The 18,050-nt window shown below is 33.5% G+C and overlaps 2 protein-coding genes across 2 annotated transcripts in view; one reads left to right on the top strand and one right to left on the bottom strand.

The window, feature by feature from the left end:
• Positions 1–15,093, top strand: part of LOC127526864 (inhibitory synaptic factor 2A) — a 101,412-nt gene extending 86,319 nt beyond the window's left edge. Inside the window, exon 4 of the mRNA XM_051924024.1 lies at positions 10,291–15,093. Coding sequence (XP_051779984.1) covers positions 10,291–10,474 — 184 coding nt within the window. The 3' untranslated portion in view covers positions 10,475–15,093. The remainder of the gene's footprint in view (positions 1–10,290) is intronic.
• Positions 1–18,050, bottom strand: part of dock1 (dedicator of cytokinesis 1) — an 870,017-nt gene that overhangs the window by 502,605 nt on the left and 349,362 nt on the right. The gene's annotated exons all lie outside the window — the stretch shown is intronic.

The following is an 18,050-nucleotide window of genomic DNA, read 5'->3' as shown; positions in this document are numbered from 1 at the left end:
TTTGTTCACTTTAAAGCCCTGAAGAACTTTTCTGGTTTTTAATTAGGTTATATTGACTATCTGTTGTTACTTACCAGGCAACAGCTTAGGAATAGCTCAGCTAAGCTTCACTCCATCACATCTTTTGCACTGGCATTAACCGACCAGTGAGGCACTACATCCAGTTTTCATATGAGGCAGATGTAAATACATAAAACATATTTTTGCCAACATAAAAAGGCAATTTTCTGCAGTGTCTGGCTCCCTTAATGTAATCAAAAGCAATTGACTACACTCATATTGCAACAAAGGCACCTAGCAACAATAAAGCTGCTTTTGTTAACCATTAGCAGGGTCATTCCAATCATGAACAAGTCATCTGTGACTGCCAAGATGTGGTTGACAAACATCGTGTCTCAGTGGCCTCAGTAAGACTGTGCTTCATTTGTTCGGAGGTAAAGTCACTTTGACAGACATGATGGTGCTATATGTTGTGGCTGGCTTGTTGGTGAGGTAACTGTCTAAACCCCCAGTGTTTCATATGGCCTGTACTATTCATTGCAACAACACTCATGTCATTATATATGCCAGTAGATAGTGGCTATCCATTCAGATGCTGGAGGCTTTACTTTTCGATGGTCACCAGAACACAGAGGAGAGGCATTATAACACTTCGCATGATCTCTCACTCTCTGCAGCAGAGCACAGCCAGCTACTCTTCAATGCAGGTGCTAGTGTCTCGATGCATGAGATAAGAAGGTTCCGCTACCAGCCAGTAAGTTTTCCAGCATCATGATTGCATACAGAAGAGGCTGATTAGCATGCTCCATATACAGATGTTTCAGGGAGGCATTTGAAGCATGTTCATGAATGCATATTTACAAGGTGACTATGATTTATAAGAGGTAATCTGTGTAGAAATGTCCATACATCATTTTTTGGGGGTGTGTATTTCCATGCTAAAATACACACAAAGCAGCTACTGGCTTCCATCCTGGTTATTTCATTAAACATCAGTTTTCATATGTTACTTGTGTGGTAAATTAGCTGCAAACAGTGTGTTTCCAAATCTTCCCTATCATTCTGGTTCCCATTAATGTTTCTCTGCACCCTGAATTCAACAACCTTTCCTAATTTTCATATAAGGGAGCTTCCCATCTGTAAGCATAGGGGCTTTCTATTTTTGGCTCCTGAAGGGCATTTACCCTAACCTATACCATTTTAGTGATATTGTTACATTCTTGCAAACAGCTACACAATTTAAGAACATTATCAAGCAAAATAAATTCAATGGTAGGCACATTACATTCAGTTATGTTACAGTGATTTTTTTTCTTCAGATGTGCACAAGTAAATGAAGCAATAAATACTGAACATGGCCAAGGGCCATACAAATATAGCACCTAAGTAGTGAATTAAGACAACATTGCGTTTATTTAACAGGACAGAAATTACAAAATAAAGACCTGAGCACCAGATGATTGAAGTAAAATAAAAAATGTAAGTTATGTAAAGTACTTAGTACATAAAAATACTTCAAATAATTGTAGTTCAAAATCTGTATACATAAGATACAGTTTACTCCAGAAACAAGGACACATTTGGATTAGGATTAGAGACCAGGATTTAACTAATCACATTTTGTAGGAGCATTCATTCTCTGAGATTAATTTATATAAGTTAAATAAATAAATAAATTGGAGAAGAACTGACAAAAAATCATAAGAACCTCTCATTATAATTAAGAGATTTGTTAATTTTGTTAGTGAGCTTTTACTTAAATATAACTTAATATAAATTGGCCCTAGTGTGTGCTTGGTGTGTGGGTGTGTTTGTGTGTGTCCTGCAGTGGGTTGGCACCCTGCCCGGGATTGGTTCTTGCCTTGTGCCCTGTGTTGGCTGGGATTGGCTCCAGCAGACCCCCCGTGACCCTGTATTCGGATTCAGCGGGTTGGAAAATGGATGGATGGATGGATAGTATAATCATAAATAATGGGAATCTTAAAATATGTCCAGAGTGTTTGTGTCAGAGGTGAAATTAACCCCACCCCAAAACAGACAACACATTTTTCAAGTAGGTTTTTGTTAATCAGGAAGGATTGATGTAGAACATGACTTGAAGCTTATGAATACGTTTGTGAAAGCCTTTCATAAAAGCATACATATAAATTAGCATGTATTTTACTAACCACATAATCCACAAGTGTTTTTGTAAATTAATTTTGTAATTTTAGCATATAACACAACTAAAAAAAACACAAAAAATATGTGAGAAGTATAAACACAGCATAGAAAGTGCTACTAAATCATGAATTATCTATAAAAATTAAACAAACATAAAACAAATGTATAGAATGCCTTAAACCACTTGGTATAAACACAAAACACATCATTTCATATGCACAAATCTTTTTTTTTTATTGTGCAGTTCAGTGCTTTTGTACAAAAATCTGTTAAAACTAATGAAGTTATCAGAAACTCTGTGTCAACACTCTTCACCCTGGGCTATACAGATATTGCTTTCTGTCATTTACATAAATTGATTTGGGAAATAAAATGAAAAAATTTCATGCACACAATAGAGCACATGTGTACACTTGTTAGTGTTTGTGGCTCTCTTCTGCATGTGACATACAATGACTGACCAGTCACAGCATCTAGGTGTTGTGTGTGTGATTTGGTATATTAAGTGATTACACCACTCTCACTTAGCATACTCTGAAAAAATTCCTGATTCTATCACTGACTATAGATTAGCCAGAATAAGTAAAGAATAACTATCACCAATGAGATTCTCTGCTTCATTTAAGAAAAACATGATCCTGTCTATGAAGCTAAATAGTAAAGGAATCAAAAACAAATCTCTAAATATAAAAAGCTTTTTACTCCCTACTATGCACTGGCATTCCTATTAAAAGTTAGTTAAGTGATTAAGAAGCTGTTCTAAAGAACTTTACTTGCCTGGATAGCAACACTATAATGAGTCTTAGGAGTAATCTATAATATTAAATGACAGTCCATGATTATGTTTCATTGAAGAAGGGTTAGAAAAAAATTACTGTTTGCTGAAGAACCGTCATCTTGCACTAAAAAACTTGCTGTTGAACTCATGCATATACTAATTTGCCAGAAAAAAAGCCATATTTGCCATTTATTTTACAAATAAATAATTGAATTCTGATGTACAATCTAACCCAAAAGAATTCTGGTGCTAAACACAGAAGACAACTAGTTTGTAGAGGTACACCCAGGTTTAGCAAGTTCACCAAGACAAATTTGTAAATGTACGGCTGACAAAAAAAAAAAAAAAACACACACACACACACACACACACACACACACACACACACACACACACACACACACATGATTCCTTTCTTATTTTGTTTGTACTTATTCCAAATTAGTTCTTTATTTTATTAAAAAAACAGAACAGTTTATTGACATCTTGTACTTTATACAAAAAGCTTATAGGATAGTTCATTTCTAGATGATGTCAGATAGAAGAGTAAGGAAAGAGTTAAACCCTGTACAATAACTCACAGATTTTCTTTTTATACAATAATCTCTTCACTTTTCATTTTAATTAATGGTTGTCATATTATATTTGACAAGAAAGCTTTCCATTTGTCACTGTTGATTTACACAATATTAGTAAGTGTCACTCAAATATGTTTACAGTTAAATACAGAATGCCACACCATAACAATATACAGTGTATACAGTATATATGTGCTTAGGGTGCTTATAGTCAAGGGTGATCTATCTATTTATGTAAGCAAGAGATGCAAGCTAAGTGGGTTTGGTAAATATAATCTAAGCATCAAGGCATCTTTAGTTCTGAAGCTGCAGTGGATTTGAAAGCATAAACTGTGGGAGTCTCAAAAGTACTCTCACTGACAATATCTTTCTCATATAGCACTGAAATGAAACATACCCTTACCCTCCATTTCAATTTGTTAAGACCAGAAAAGAAAAATAAACACAGATACAAGGAGAACCTGAAAAGGAGAAAGATCAAGAGATCTTATTCATTTTATGCGACTGAAGTATTTGCATTAAAAAATTCTATATATTTAACTGTCGAAACAGCAAATATATAACAAGAATTTAAACTCTAAAAAATGAAATATATATATTTTATATTCATATATGTGTGGTTGTGTACATTATTTAAATTTCTACTGTGTGTGTGTGTGTGTGTGTGTGTGTGTGCGTATGTGTGTGTGTGTGTATATGTATTAAAATATTTTTGTTTGTGCAAATATACATACACACACAAACAACAAAATTGACAATAATAAGCTTACATAAATTCAGAAAAAATACAAAAGAAATGTCAGTGTAATTATATTTCTTCTATTCTACAGAGTAAGGGAGGCATTAGCCACTGAGAATGTTAAAAACATTTTAAAGAGTTCAGGAATATTGCGCATGACAAACATTCATTAAATCATTCTCATCAATAATTTTACCTTCAAATGCAATACAACAGAATACAGTAAATATGTTTCTGATAGTTTAGGAGGCTTATGAATTCATTGCTAAAAACAGTTCATCAAATTGAACTGTGGAACATTTGGTTCTGATCTACAAAACTATCCTGAAGAGAGGCACTGACCAAAGTTTCTGTCCAATGATCATATAATTATTAAAAAAAAATGTACTGGATGAGAGATGTTTCATAACTTGATTATGAATAAATGACCAACAACAGTGCTGGGCAGTATGACCAAAATTCTATATCATGGTATTTTTCAAAATTATACCAGTTTCACCGTATTCAATGGTATTTTTTTTCCCCATGCATGAGTGGATGTTAACCACATTTTCCACTGCAATTACTGGCTAAGAATAACCTATTCCACTGTCATGAGAATTGTACATTGTACAAAAAAACATTTTAATGTGCACACAAGTATTAATACAGGTTTGCATGGCCCCATAAAGTGATAGTTTTCAAGGGGGTGGCACTAATGAAGAGAAGGAATCACATTGCATGACAGATGCAGTCAAAATATAGCCTTTTTATTGAACAAAGTTTACAAACAACTTAAACTAAAATTATGACAACATATTTTCAACCATCCAAAGAGGCATTTAGACTTAGTAAAATATCCAGAAGTGCTTGTCAAAAGATGTATTGCACTGAACATGTCTTAGAAAAGGAATAAATAGTAAATATTTTTTGTAAACCAACTACACTTTGTTAATGTTAATCTCTGTCCACTAACATGTTAAAGTCACTTTTAAACAACTTTACCATCATTAATCTGCATAATATTTAAACTAATAAATAATAGCAAAAAAATAAATAACAGTGCAACTTCCAATAATAATACTATTACTTCTAAGACTTCAAGCCCAGGTGCATTACACAGTATTCACCAAATTAAAATAAAATAAAACAAGTGCAACTTGGTGATGACATCTTTACCAACTGAACCATCATTAAGGCAAACTGCATTAATATGGACCTTGCTTCAAGCTAACATATATACATAAATAATAAAACTGCAACTTGCATTTATAATGCTATTTGTGGTATAGCCCTACGGAAATGTATTAGTGCCACGGTGAAGAAAAAAAATATGGACACAGTGAAGAAAAAAAAACTATATGTCGAGAATAAAGTCGACATTTCCACTTTATTCTCATAGTTTATTTTGTTATTAAAGTAGAATGTCGTAAACTAAAATTCATTCTAAAATCAATGTTTAATTTACTAGATTTTCTCAAACCCTTTCATACGTTAATGTAGCACATTAAATGATTTGCGTTAAGTGTTCCCCGACCCAGTTGTTAATTACTACGCACTTCTTAAACTGACTTCCTCTTGCATTAAGAGGAGGTGCAGGCAGCGATCGCCGCACGGATTACATTCACTTCATGATATTCCTGCTTTATGAAAATGTAGAATGCTAAAATAAATTTTCATGATGAAATACATTAAAGCAGGTATTAAACATGCACAGTAGTGCTGCTCCCTCGCAGTAAGGGGTCCACAGGTGTCCGTTTAGTGTAGAGAACCATATGGCAAGTGTGACAAGGCTCCAAAAAACTGGATGAATGATTGGGTATCGCACAGGTTTAACTTAAATATTGTGTAAATATTAGGTTCGTGATCTGGTGGTTGGAGACACAAACACAGAATTCAATGGATGTTCTTCTGAGCGGGCTTTCTTTATTGTATGCGTGCTTCCTCTGTCTGACGTACCAAACCTCCAGTTCCTATCTTTCCTTTTATCTTCCTCCACATAACCAATCACCACATGATAAACGTCTTTGTGAAATTAAAACTAGTTATAAATGTAGACCACGGAATGTTCAGAACTTTAAAAAAAATCTTCGTTATACATGTTTAATTATGCCATCCATTCAAGGTTGCACCCATCCCAGCAAGCATTGTGAGCAACTCCTGAACAGGGTGCCAGCACATCGCAGGGTGAATACGAGCAATGCATACACTAGCAGGGTCAATATAGCATAACAAAACCCCACATCACACATGACTTTGAAAAAAACTGAAGCACGCCTAGTAAACCCATCAGAAATACATGCAAATTCAAGGCAGGAAACACCAGGGACCCCCTTGCTGCGATGCAGCAGTGCACCCTCAACGCCACAGTGTCCCCACATGATTAACACATGTTTTAATGCATTTCATCATGAAAATGATATCAAGTATTTATCTTAGCATTCTAAATGTTCAGGGAGCGGGAATATCATGAAATTAATGTATTCTGTGTGGTGATCGCTGCCTTCGCTTCCTCTTAGTGCAAGAAAATCTAGTAAATTAAATACTCATTTTAAGATGAAGTTTAGTTTACGATGTTCTACTTTAATGACAAATTACAAGAATAAAGTCAACATGTCGACTTTAATCTCGACATAAACGGCGAGAATAAAGTAGAAATGTTGAGAATAAAGTCAACATGTCGTCACACTATTACATAGCACCCAGGTACATTACACAGTATTGAAAAAAATAAATAAATAAAATAAGTACAACTTGGCTTGCAGTATTATCCAGTAGTACAGAAACAGTAGTCACACATTTGAACATAATGGTCCACATCTGACCTTTTAAAACCAAAGTATCTCCAGACAACAGACACGGCTCCTTTTTTCGGCAAAAGTTCTTCTGTGTCATGTTCAACTTTATCGCCTGCTACAGTTTCAGAATGTTCTCTGTCCATTTTCACCATTCAATACCTCCACTAACGCATGTACTCCGTTGCATGCATGTTTAGCGGTGCAGAAGTAAAAAAGGGCCCCCCTTAAACAGTTTTCCGCTGTGCCACATTCCGAACGTTGTTTAAGCTATTTAAACCGGTGTTGTAGTATAAGAAAAATCCATATCATAACAAAAATAAAAAACGGTTTTTGGTATGAACCGGCATACCACCCAGTACTAACCAACAGTGATAACAGTGTTGTAACTATGGCATTATAATCTCTAATAGAAGCCCTAGGTAACAAAGCCATATAACCTGGCTTTGTTGTTGGAGGGGAACAACATATCAGGGTAGATGTAGTTCTAATTAGGGAAGTCCAAAATAATGGTCCAAGCTAACCTCAGCACCTAACCTATAAATTTGAAGGGAGAATAAATAAACATAACTGTCACTGTGTAGGGGAGGAGGACAAGAAAGTTTAACATATATTTAACACTGGGCACTGGGATGAACTGGAGTCTGAATTAATCATAAACCATAAGATATCATTTGAAAAGTTAAATCATGGCAGAAACCCAGGGATTCTGCATCTTTGAAAGAGGAAGTTCATTTTAGCCATATTTATTCTTCTGTAGCTCACAGCTTAGATGATGGATTAAATATTATTTTCTACATCTGACCTCAACATGAAAAGTGTCCATTTATTGTCCTTTGTCATTTACATTTGTCATTTTCACACGTTATCTAGTTAAGTACTAACTTAGAAAACCTCCTTTTTCATATCAATTATTCTTCTTGATGACTTCAATGTATATAATTTTCCTAACTGGGTAAGTCGACCATGTCTTTTTTATCCCTGCTTCACTGATTTCAGCCATTTCAGGCTATTGTCATGACTGTCTCAACTGAAATACTTTCCAGAATTACCCTTCATTTGTGACATTATTTGGGCTATGGGTAAAAGGTCGTTCTTGGCAGCATTGCAGTATCCAAGTCTGATGGATTACTCCAAGATCACAATTTAAAAAATTATATATTTTCCTGACATTCTGGAAAACAAATCTCTTGCTCTTGTTTTTTGACCACACAAGTTTCTGATGGTGTTATTGCCTTTAACGGTCTATTTGACTCCCAGTTTTGACTTTGGCTCATTCCTTAACTGCACATCTTCTGGTCATCTATCTGTTACATCTCTGAGTTGGTATATAGTAAGAAGTAACAGTGCGTTATGAATAAATATCTACACAACTGAACTCATTAGCATTCGTTTAAACTGTGCACGACTGCCAGTGTTTTTTTTCAGATTATGTAAGTAAAGTCTACAATGGAAAAAACAATTCAAAAATTCATGTAGAGTAATGCCTATTTAACCCTTTTATGCTGGGAAGGCATATTAATGTCTAAAGGCTAATAAGACTACGCCCAACCTACCTGGAAAGGAGTCTCTCTTTGAACTGCCTTTCCCAAGGTTTCTTCCATTTTTCCCTACTAGGTTTTTTTTGGGAGTTTTTCCTTGTCTTCTTAGAGAGTCAAGGCTGGGGGGCTGTCAAGAGGCAGGGCCTGTTAAGGCCCATTGCGGCACTTCCTGTGTGATTTTGGGCTATACAAAAATAAACTGTATTGTATTGTAAACTGTAAGACTTCATGAAAATGCCACATACTGTGCTCCTGTTTGTTTTATATATATATATATATATATATATATATATATATATATATATATATATATATATATATATATATATATATACACACACAAAATAAGAAAGATTGAAAGATTAAGGTTAGGGTAAGAAAGATTAAAGAACATATGGCCCTTAATAGTAAATTCAAAACTAAATCTATAAAAGCTTATGAAATTCAAGACCCCCCCACCCCCCACACATCACGCAAATATTTTCTTAGCTATTTTGTTTCTTACTAGAAGTAACTTTAACCTGAAATAAGGTCAGCTGACAGGTTTTTGACACTTTCTACTTGTTTGTGTTGTATTCTGCAATTGTATATTGTTAGTGAAGACCTGTACTAACTGCTTTTGCATTTTGATTAAAATAAAACTGTTTTTCCCTACTGGTATATTGTGTTAAAATAAACTTTAAAAGGGCTGGTTAGCTTAATGAATTAATAAAACACACAAGAGGACTATTAAATATTTGATAGCTGAAAAGGGTCAGTCTTCTATCAACTACATAGGTTGGTTAGAAGGTTTTAATATGTGCCTAAAAATAACACGAGTCCTACCTCGCTGACTGACTAGTAGAATTTATTACTTCATAGCATTTCAAATTGCATGGAGGAGGTCTGAAAAATGCAAAGAACATACAAATAAAAACAGTGAAGGGAACATCCATTAACAAATAACTTCACCAAATGTGTCAAACAGAATGTTTAACTAAGCGGGAAAAAAAATTGACCATTCAATGAAAAACTGAACTAAGTGGCTCCACAGTGGTCAGAATCATTGTGGTGGAAAAAGCAGCTTAAAATTCACAATGCAACTGGAGAAATAAAGTTTATTTATTTTACAAAACTAGCTAATTCTGAAGTTAAATTTGAAATTTAGGTTAAATATGAACATATGTTAAAATTACATTTTTAAAACCAAGAATGGCAGTCAGTAAAAATACCTGTACCTTCTAGTCATTATTCATGAGTTTCTATGCAATCTCCAATGTATTTGTAGCATATAAAATTTTCTTGACAACTACTGCTTTCCTCACTTGGCCCTATTAATTAATTATTTGTATATGTGTTCACTGTATGCATGACATATCATCATCAGAAAAAAAACAACTTGTTATGAAAAAACAGGATCACACAAAATCTAGAAACACACATTTCTAACAGTCTGAAAACACTAATGATTCTTTAGTGAGTATCAATATAAATAAATGTAAAAACAATACTCTTTGTAATGCCCCAATACAAAAGAATCTCAAACTGTATAATAAACATGTTTAATTTAGAGGAAGCTTTCAAAAAGAAACTTACAGGAAGTTAGACATAAACATAGTATATATGTTAAGTTATATAACAATACAAATTTAAAGGTATTTGTTTTATTGCTATTCTGTAATTACCTTGAAAACATTTTTAATAATGGATAAATGACTTGTGTCTTTTTTTTTTTTAGTGTTGAACTTGACTTTAAGCAACAGGAGGATAAACTTCAACCGGTTTTGAAAAAGCTTTGTCCTATTGAAGAAACTCAGGTTCCCTCTCTGCCTTATTCCCAGGAAGGATTTACTTCAACACCCAAGAAAAAATCAAAAACTGAATCAAAGAAACATGCAAGGTGGAAACTTTGGTTTCTTTAAAATGAAGAAAGTACATTAAAACTATCTGTAATCTCACACCTTCATTCAAATGGGCACACGGCTGTCAAGTACAATAATCTAGGAGATCAAGTATTTAATGGATCTGGATATCCAACAAGGAGCCATGAAAACATCTTGCAAAAAGCATACAACCTTGAAAACACTTGATTTCTTTGTCATGTTTACCAAAAAGCATTTAAACTTATAAAGAACTTACAAATGCAAAGCGCTAAATTATATTATTCTAAGTGGCAAAACCACAAATTGGGAAGTATTATATCTCCCTATATCCCGTTAGCCATTTGTTTATGAATTACTGAATTCTGCAAAGCCAAATGCTGTTAACTTATATGAATGCCACATTTTCTTTTTTGCATATGCTATTATATTTCAATCTTCCCTTATACGTTTGTCAGGTTTAAGTCTTGAGCTTGCTTACATTGCTTTAATTCTTCCAAAAGAAATCTGGATTTTTAAGAATGCTCCAACAAAAATAAAATCAAAGCAAAGCACAATTTTTTTTTTTTAATTTTGATAACCTTCAAACCAAATAATAAAACAGACATTATTACAACCATGTGGTTATAGTAAATTGTAATAAGTCAAAGATCCTTATTGATTGCCACAAGTATCATCAGAGACATGACATACTGTATTTACAGCTCATCATCACATGTGAAGCTGTCACTGATCTCCCAAAGTAGAGACATGCCTTTCACCATTGCAAGCTGGCAGGGTCAAGCTGCAAGACAGAAATTATTCTAAAGGGCAAATGCTTTGTTTCTCAGACATTTTCTAACTTGGCAATCTCCTGCTGTATTATAGTTATACAAAAATAATTATTTTTATACAGAAAATGTGTGTATATAATACACATATATAACCAACCATCCACATAAACAACTGTATATTAAGCAATTAAGGTTAGAACTTTATAACGCACATTAATTCACCACAATAATAAATAATCGTTCTTATACTTTAAAAATGAGGCATTTTATGATTTTTGCTTAATTGCATATCCATCACTCACACACAATGCAGCATGATAATGAGACCATTAGAACTGATAAATGCAAACAAAAAAAATCTATGACAATATATGAGACATAAAGTACATAAATATATATTGATTAATACAATCGTAATGGAACAGTTTCTGCTCTTAGGGGTAATTCAGTTTAATCAAGTACAAGATAGTAGACTTGAAAGTGTATACATTGAAGTATAAATAAAATTTTAAAAAGAGCATAGAAAATAATGTGGGCAGATTTTATTGAGGCCTTTTTAAAGGTTAGAAACAAGAACAATGAATTACTATTCATTAAATAAAAATCTGGAATATTCAACTGTACTTGGGTGTTACAATAGAGTAGTATACATTTTTACTTTGATCTTCATCATGAATCCTGCAATTAGCTTTGCAAAAACTGTTGGCGTAGCACAGTGTATACTGAATAGCAAAGTTTTGTAGCAAAAACATTAAAATAATTCTACTCAGAAGCAGAAATTACATTTTAAACCAGAAATGAGAAAATTCAAATTTAAATTGTTTAATGTAAAAGTGTTTAAAACTATATTAAAAAACATATTTATATTAAAAAACATATTTACAATGTCAGATCTTATTTTCTCAAACACTCTGGTTTTAAAGTAAAAATATACTAGCACATACAAACCGAAAAAGAACAGACCAATGCACCCAGAAGATTGTAAATCATAACTGATATGATTTTTCCATTGCAAATGTATAAAACATTTAATAAGCCACTAAAACACCAACAAAAACTCCTTAGGCATAAAATACTTTTTGCTCAATACAAAGAAAACATTCAGTTCCAAGCATATATGATACAAATTATTATGTTGATTAATTATGTTTATTATTATTAATTACCTTCTTATGTCAGCTAATTTAAAAGTTAACTAGTAAGTCTTGGTAAAAAATATATTCTGACTAATTTAACTAACAGAGGCTTTTATATTGTGATTCACATGTTATTAATTTACCATTACTTACAACAGTACTTTGTACTGAAGATGATACAGTTAAAGTAAAATAATCAGAATTCTGTTTCCTCGAGTTTCTTTGGATCAAGACAGAAACACATCAAATAAAGAGACTATGGGAACTTAAAACAAATACTATACCAAACAACCACAGAGTCAGCAAAAAAACTGAACATTTACGTGTGGATGGTTGCATGCTTTGCCTCTTAGCTGTGAGGTGCCTCACAGATAAGAAACAAATATTTTATGAATAATCCTATTTAAAATAAAAAAGTTGGTACTTTTGTAAAATTGAGGGTCTTGAGATCTGAAGCAGGAAGAAATTAACCTGCATTATATTACTTCCTATGGGAAAATTATGTTCATTTTACATTTGCAAATGGTTTCTAAGAAATCAATTCATTCGTAATTTCAGGCAAAGCCTGTATCTAATTGTATAACTATAGATAAAGAACACAAATGGCTCAATATCAATACATTAAACCGTGCAAGTCCAAACATGTTATTTTTCATAATATGGCTAAATTGCATTTTTGACTTTTGTTTATCAGGTGATGCAATTAATTTTTTAAAAGCAACATGATTACTGAATTATATTATTACAGCATTATGCATTAAACATTATTATTTTCATTTAAAAATAGTAACTGGAATCGTTAAATCTGCAGTACATTAGAAAATGTCTTCCCCCATCATTATGCAGTCCATTAAGAATAAAGACCAGACTTTTCCTTTCCAGGTGAATATACCATTACATTTAAACAGACATACAGTATACAAATAAAATACCAATACTTTTCATCCCTTACATTAAAGAATTAAGTTAATGATCTGTTTTTGTTAATACATCAGAGGTAAATTCTCATTCCTGTAGTATGTTAGCTTTCATACAATTATCTATGCCAAACATTTCCTTGATTGTCAAGTTTTCTGAAAAGTATAACAACTTTAGTTATTTTGTGATCATTATTACTAAAGAAGATCTTGAATAAAAACCTTGCAACATAACTGCTGCTCAGACTACTCTATCTCCAAACTGTTACAAAAGAACACTTAACACTGATTTTTAATAAAAATATTTCATGCTTTAAAAAGAAAATCACTGTGCATTTCATTCAACTCAGTGATGCATCAGTTTAACTATTTTGTAGCATCATTTCCTAAAAAGGCTAAATTTGAAATAAATATATCATAAATTCACAGAACATCTATAGTTAGGTATACAAAAAAAGAGGTTTCAAGAGGGTTGGGAAATCATTTTTAATTTTTTAATAAGTAAGTACCAGTTATTATCTTTCAGAAAATATTCATTTTGTATGAATATTACCTGGTAATACTGGATATAAAGATCAAAAGATGTATGTTCAGAATAAAAAACATTATATATAAACTCCTAGACAGATAACAACAATACAAATATCCGTTGTTATTATGACAGCTTAATTAAAAAATACTATTTCCTGGGTGCATTTCGTTCAACACTAATTGTTATATTTTTTAATAAACAAAAAAATAAACATAACAGTTTCACTATGAAATATGCTGATAGAAAATGTATTGAACTAAAAAAAAATATTAAATGCTCAGTATAATCAAATGAAATGGTCACTTATTATATCATAGCTTCAGTGAACTTTACATGTCAAGGTACTCCAGTAGTTTTAGCCGAGGAAAAAATTACTAATTTTCAAAATTAAACATATCTTGGTTAAATACTGGCAGAATCTTTAGGTTTTATTAATGAAGAAAAAGTAAGGATGATACAAACTATCAGAATGAACAACACAAAGACCATAAGAAATCTATAATAAATGAAATCATGGGGACATATAAAAGGGAAATGAAGAAGTTTAAAATTGATGCATTTAATGAAAAATGATTCAATGGAAATACATTTTTAGAAATTTACACGTAACTCCTCTTATTTCTTATTAGCAGTAGTTTGCACTGTATTTCTTATTGGTTCTAGTAAACCTTCCTGATACTACAGTGATCAGTGTTATATGTAATAAACACTTAAAGTTAGACTGCTGCTTTCAACTATCATCCAGCTTGTTAATTTAAGTGTTTTTCTTTTTTGTTTCATCACATTCCCTTTGCCTTTTCTGACTCATCTTATAAAAAGAAAAATAATGTTTGTTTAAAAGACTTGACCTTTGGAATTATTTTCCACATGTAAACATTTTTCTATATGTAAATTAACAAAACACAAATTTCATTCTAATCAGGGAACTAATGAACATATGACAGCCTTAATATGTATCATTTTGAATCCCTATATTACTTTTTGAGAAGAAAACTTTTTTCAGATTATCCCTTACCAGCTAAATTAAGATGAAATGCAGAAGTCTAAAATTGTAATGAGTGCCAAAGGCCCACAACCTTCTTCAATGTAACAAATGTGTACTATTTATTTAACAAGGCTGCTGACTGTCTTCAAATGAATAATTCTTTAGCACACCTCTGTATCTTGTAGACAAATTTGGTCTTAATTAGTTCTGCTGTAGCATAATGAAACACATAGACATTTACCTGTACAATGAGGAAAGTGCAATTGATTTATTATGTGCAATATTGTGTATTTTATACTGTTTTTAATAAAAAATAAATAAATAAAAAATGAGATAAAATTTACTCTAATATGTAGTTGTTATGGAGCAAATTTGCAGTTCATTTAAAGAACAATTACAAAAAAAGGATATAAGAACAGGTTACAATGTTATTAATCACCATGGAGTAGCACAATGTCAGTTCTGTTCTATCTTAATGGGCTCATATCTATTCAAAATGTGTAAAGACAGTACGAGTAATTTGATTAGAAAGCACAAACATGTTTTGAGGTAACATTTTAAGTTAAATGGTAAAAGGCAGCTAATTTTACTCAAAAACTATGTAAATTATTTCTTGACACCTATGTTGCTGTCTTCAAAATTATACCTTTATTGAATTACAATTACTAAATAAAAATCATACATCGTTAATCCAACTATTCTGCAAAAACATGATGGGTTATTTGGGTTTTGCACTACAGGTAGTCCCCAGGTTACGGACATCCGACCTACGGCTTACGAACAAGGCCACAGCTGCGATGCATGCGCCTCAGTAACTGCCGCTCCGTCATCTTCGGCCTGGGGATGTTGCAAGCGGTGGCTGGAAGGGGGCAATTTCGCTGCTCGCGCAGTGTAGTGTACCTTGGGCAGATCCTGGCGGCAAGCGGTGAGCTATAGCTCGTGTGCAGGACTATGGTTCGCTGCTCGCCCACTACGCCGCCACAGCTACTGCTCCTGACTGAACGCAGGCTGGATGGAGCGGTGGGGGGCGTTTCACTGCCCGCCCAGCACACACGGCTGGTAATGCTGTAAGCGCTGACTCGGTAATGGGGCGGCGGTGGTAGCTCTGTAGTGTGCATCGGATGGCTGCCTGTTGAAATGGGGTTGGCCGATTCACTACCCACCTTTGGCTGCACCGTGTACGTTCTCAGTGGGCGGGCACTGCAGGCAGCATATTGTAGTGGAGTTGACTGTGTGGTGGGCGAGTGATGAACACCCCCTTGCCACCCCAAGTCATTCTCAATAGCAAGCCTGCTTGTAATGTTACGCACATAGTAGGAAGTTGTCTCTTGTCAGTACATCAGACGTGTTGACTGGTGCCTTCCTGCTGTGATAGCGTGGACAGTGCTGTGCAGAAGGGCTCATCTTAACCTTTTGTTTTCACCCTTCAAGAATGTCTCTGAAATACAAATCTGATGCAAGTGCTGGTGATACAGTAACGAAGAGTAAAACCATCACCATTGAAAATAATGTAGAAATAATAAAAAGGTCAGAGAGGGGTGAAACTCCATCATTCATTGGCAGAGAACTTGGTTACAGTCGGTCAACAATAGCATTTATTAAAATAATGTACCTGTTCTGACTTGCATACAAATTCAACTTAAGTACAAACCTACAGTCCCTATCTCGTACGTAACCCAGGGACTGCCTGTATACATTAAATCACATTACCAGCATTTCATACCCAACTTTTGGAATATGGACTTTTTTGTGCAAAACATATGACAAATAACAATAAACTACATTTTTCAGCATTTTAGTTGTATATTTATGCAGCAGACGTGGGGGTCAACTACAATAAATGTGCAGTTCTGTATCATTGTGGGACAACGAGATACTATACTTTTTCATGATCTAAATCCACTTGGACCTAATTGCAATGTAAAAACCTGCAAATTAGTGTAAAATATTAGCTAAAATTATTTAATTATACCATCTTTGCCCACTGGAAAAGTGCCAAGGTGGAAAATGCAAAACTACACAAAGAACACAATTTACCTTTTGTATTAAGAGTCAAGTCTGTAAGCTAAATGTTCCTCCTTCTTCGATGTGCAGGGCAAAACCTCATAAAACACGCAAGCTGACTAAATTCTGGCTTCTTTCTATGACTTCTTGATTTAGTCTCTGTTTCTGACATTGAATTCTAAATATTTATCTGCCTAACATTTTATTCTACAGGATGATTCTAAGTTGCAATTGTTCTTAAATGCATTTTTAAGCTTAAGTGCTTAACCTCTATCATGCAAAAATATTTCAAATCTAGAAGACATAAAGGGAAAGTTATTTTCCTTTTACTCATCCATTGCCAAGCCTTAAAATCTAGATAAAAGATTACAGATACTGATATAAGATGAGGCAAAAAAAACAAAAAAGAATTCTAAGAATGTCACATATCTGATAAGAGAGAGGCAGAAGAATAAGAAAGGTCACAAAGCTATGTCAAATCATTAGAGCTCAGTACAGTATCCTGTTCAGAACAGACAAAAAAATTAGAAAACAGAGACCATATTGCCTAGATCTATCCACATCTAAAACTTGTCTGTTGAAAAACAAAGAACCTACTAGAAGACCAGCTTTTCCTATTGGTTTCTTGGAAGCCAGACATATAATATATACGTCTGGAGACAACAATGGCCGAATTTTGTTTAAAGCTGTGTGGGAACAATTAGACAGCTCACTGAGTGGCACATTTAAACAAATCCAATGCCTAATAAGAAGGATCTCAAAGTAGGAGCAGTGATTCTGAACTGCAAAGATCTCAGGTGCTCTGGTTAACTTGGTCCAACAGCACATTTTGGTATATGATGAACCGCCTACAGTCGATAAGTCTCTTTAAAAAAACTATTATATATAAATGCGTATAAGCATGCTGCACATTTTAAAACTAAACATACCCTGTTTCTATAACATCAGATTATACATTGACATTCGATGGTAGCAATGTACTTGTGGTAAATGGGAAATGATATGTTATTGCATTTGCTGCCTGTGCTCTCTGTTGTTCAGTGTTACGATGATACTGCAGGAGTCGATGCAAGCTTGAAAGAAATGGCAGCTATACTCATGAAAATATGAACTGCAAAATATGAAGTAAAAAGTGTGTCACACTGCCTCAAAAAGACTGCTATTAAGAGACCTGACAACAAAGAGGCACAGGAGATGCAGATATCTGTACTCAAAATACCCAAATCAACAAAGCTGTCTGAGTTCCGTGATTTCTTGCCAGTGTTTGCTTT

This window comes from Erpetoichthys calabaricus, chromosome 2 (genome assembly GCF_900747795.2).
Source record: "Erpetoichthys calabaricus chromosome 2, fErpCal1.3, whole genome shotgun sequence".
Taxonomy (NCBI): Eukaryota; Metazoa; Chordata; class Cladistia; order Polypteriformes; family Polypteridae; genus Erpetoichthys; species Erpetoichthys calabaricus.
Note: the sequence above shows the minus strand (reverse complement) of the source record. Positions and strands in the feature narration are given on the sequence as shown.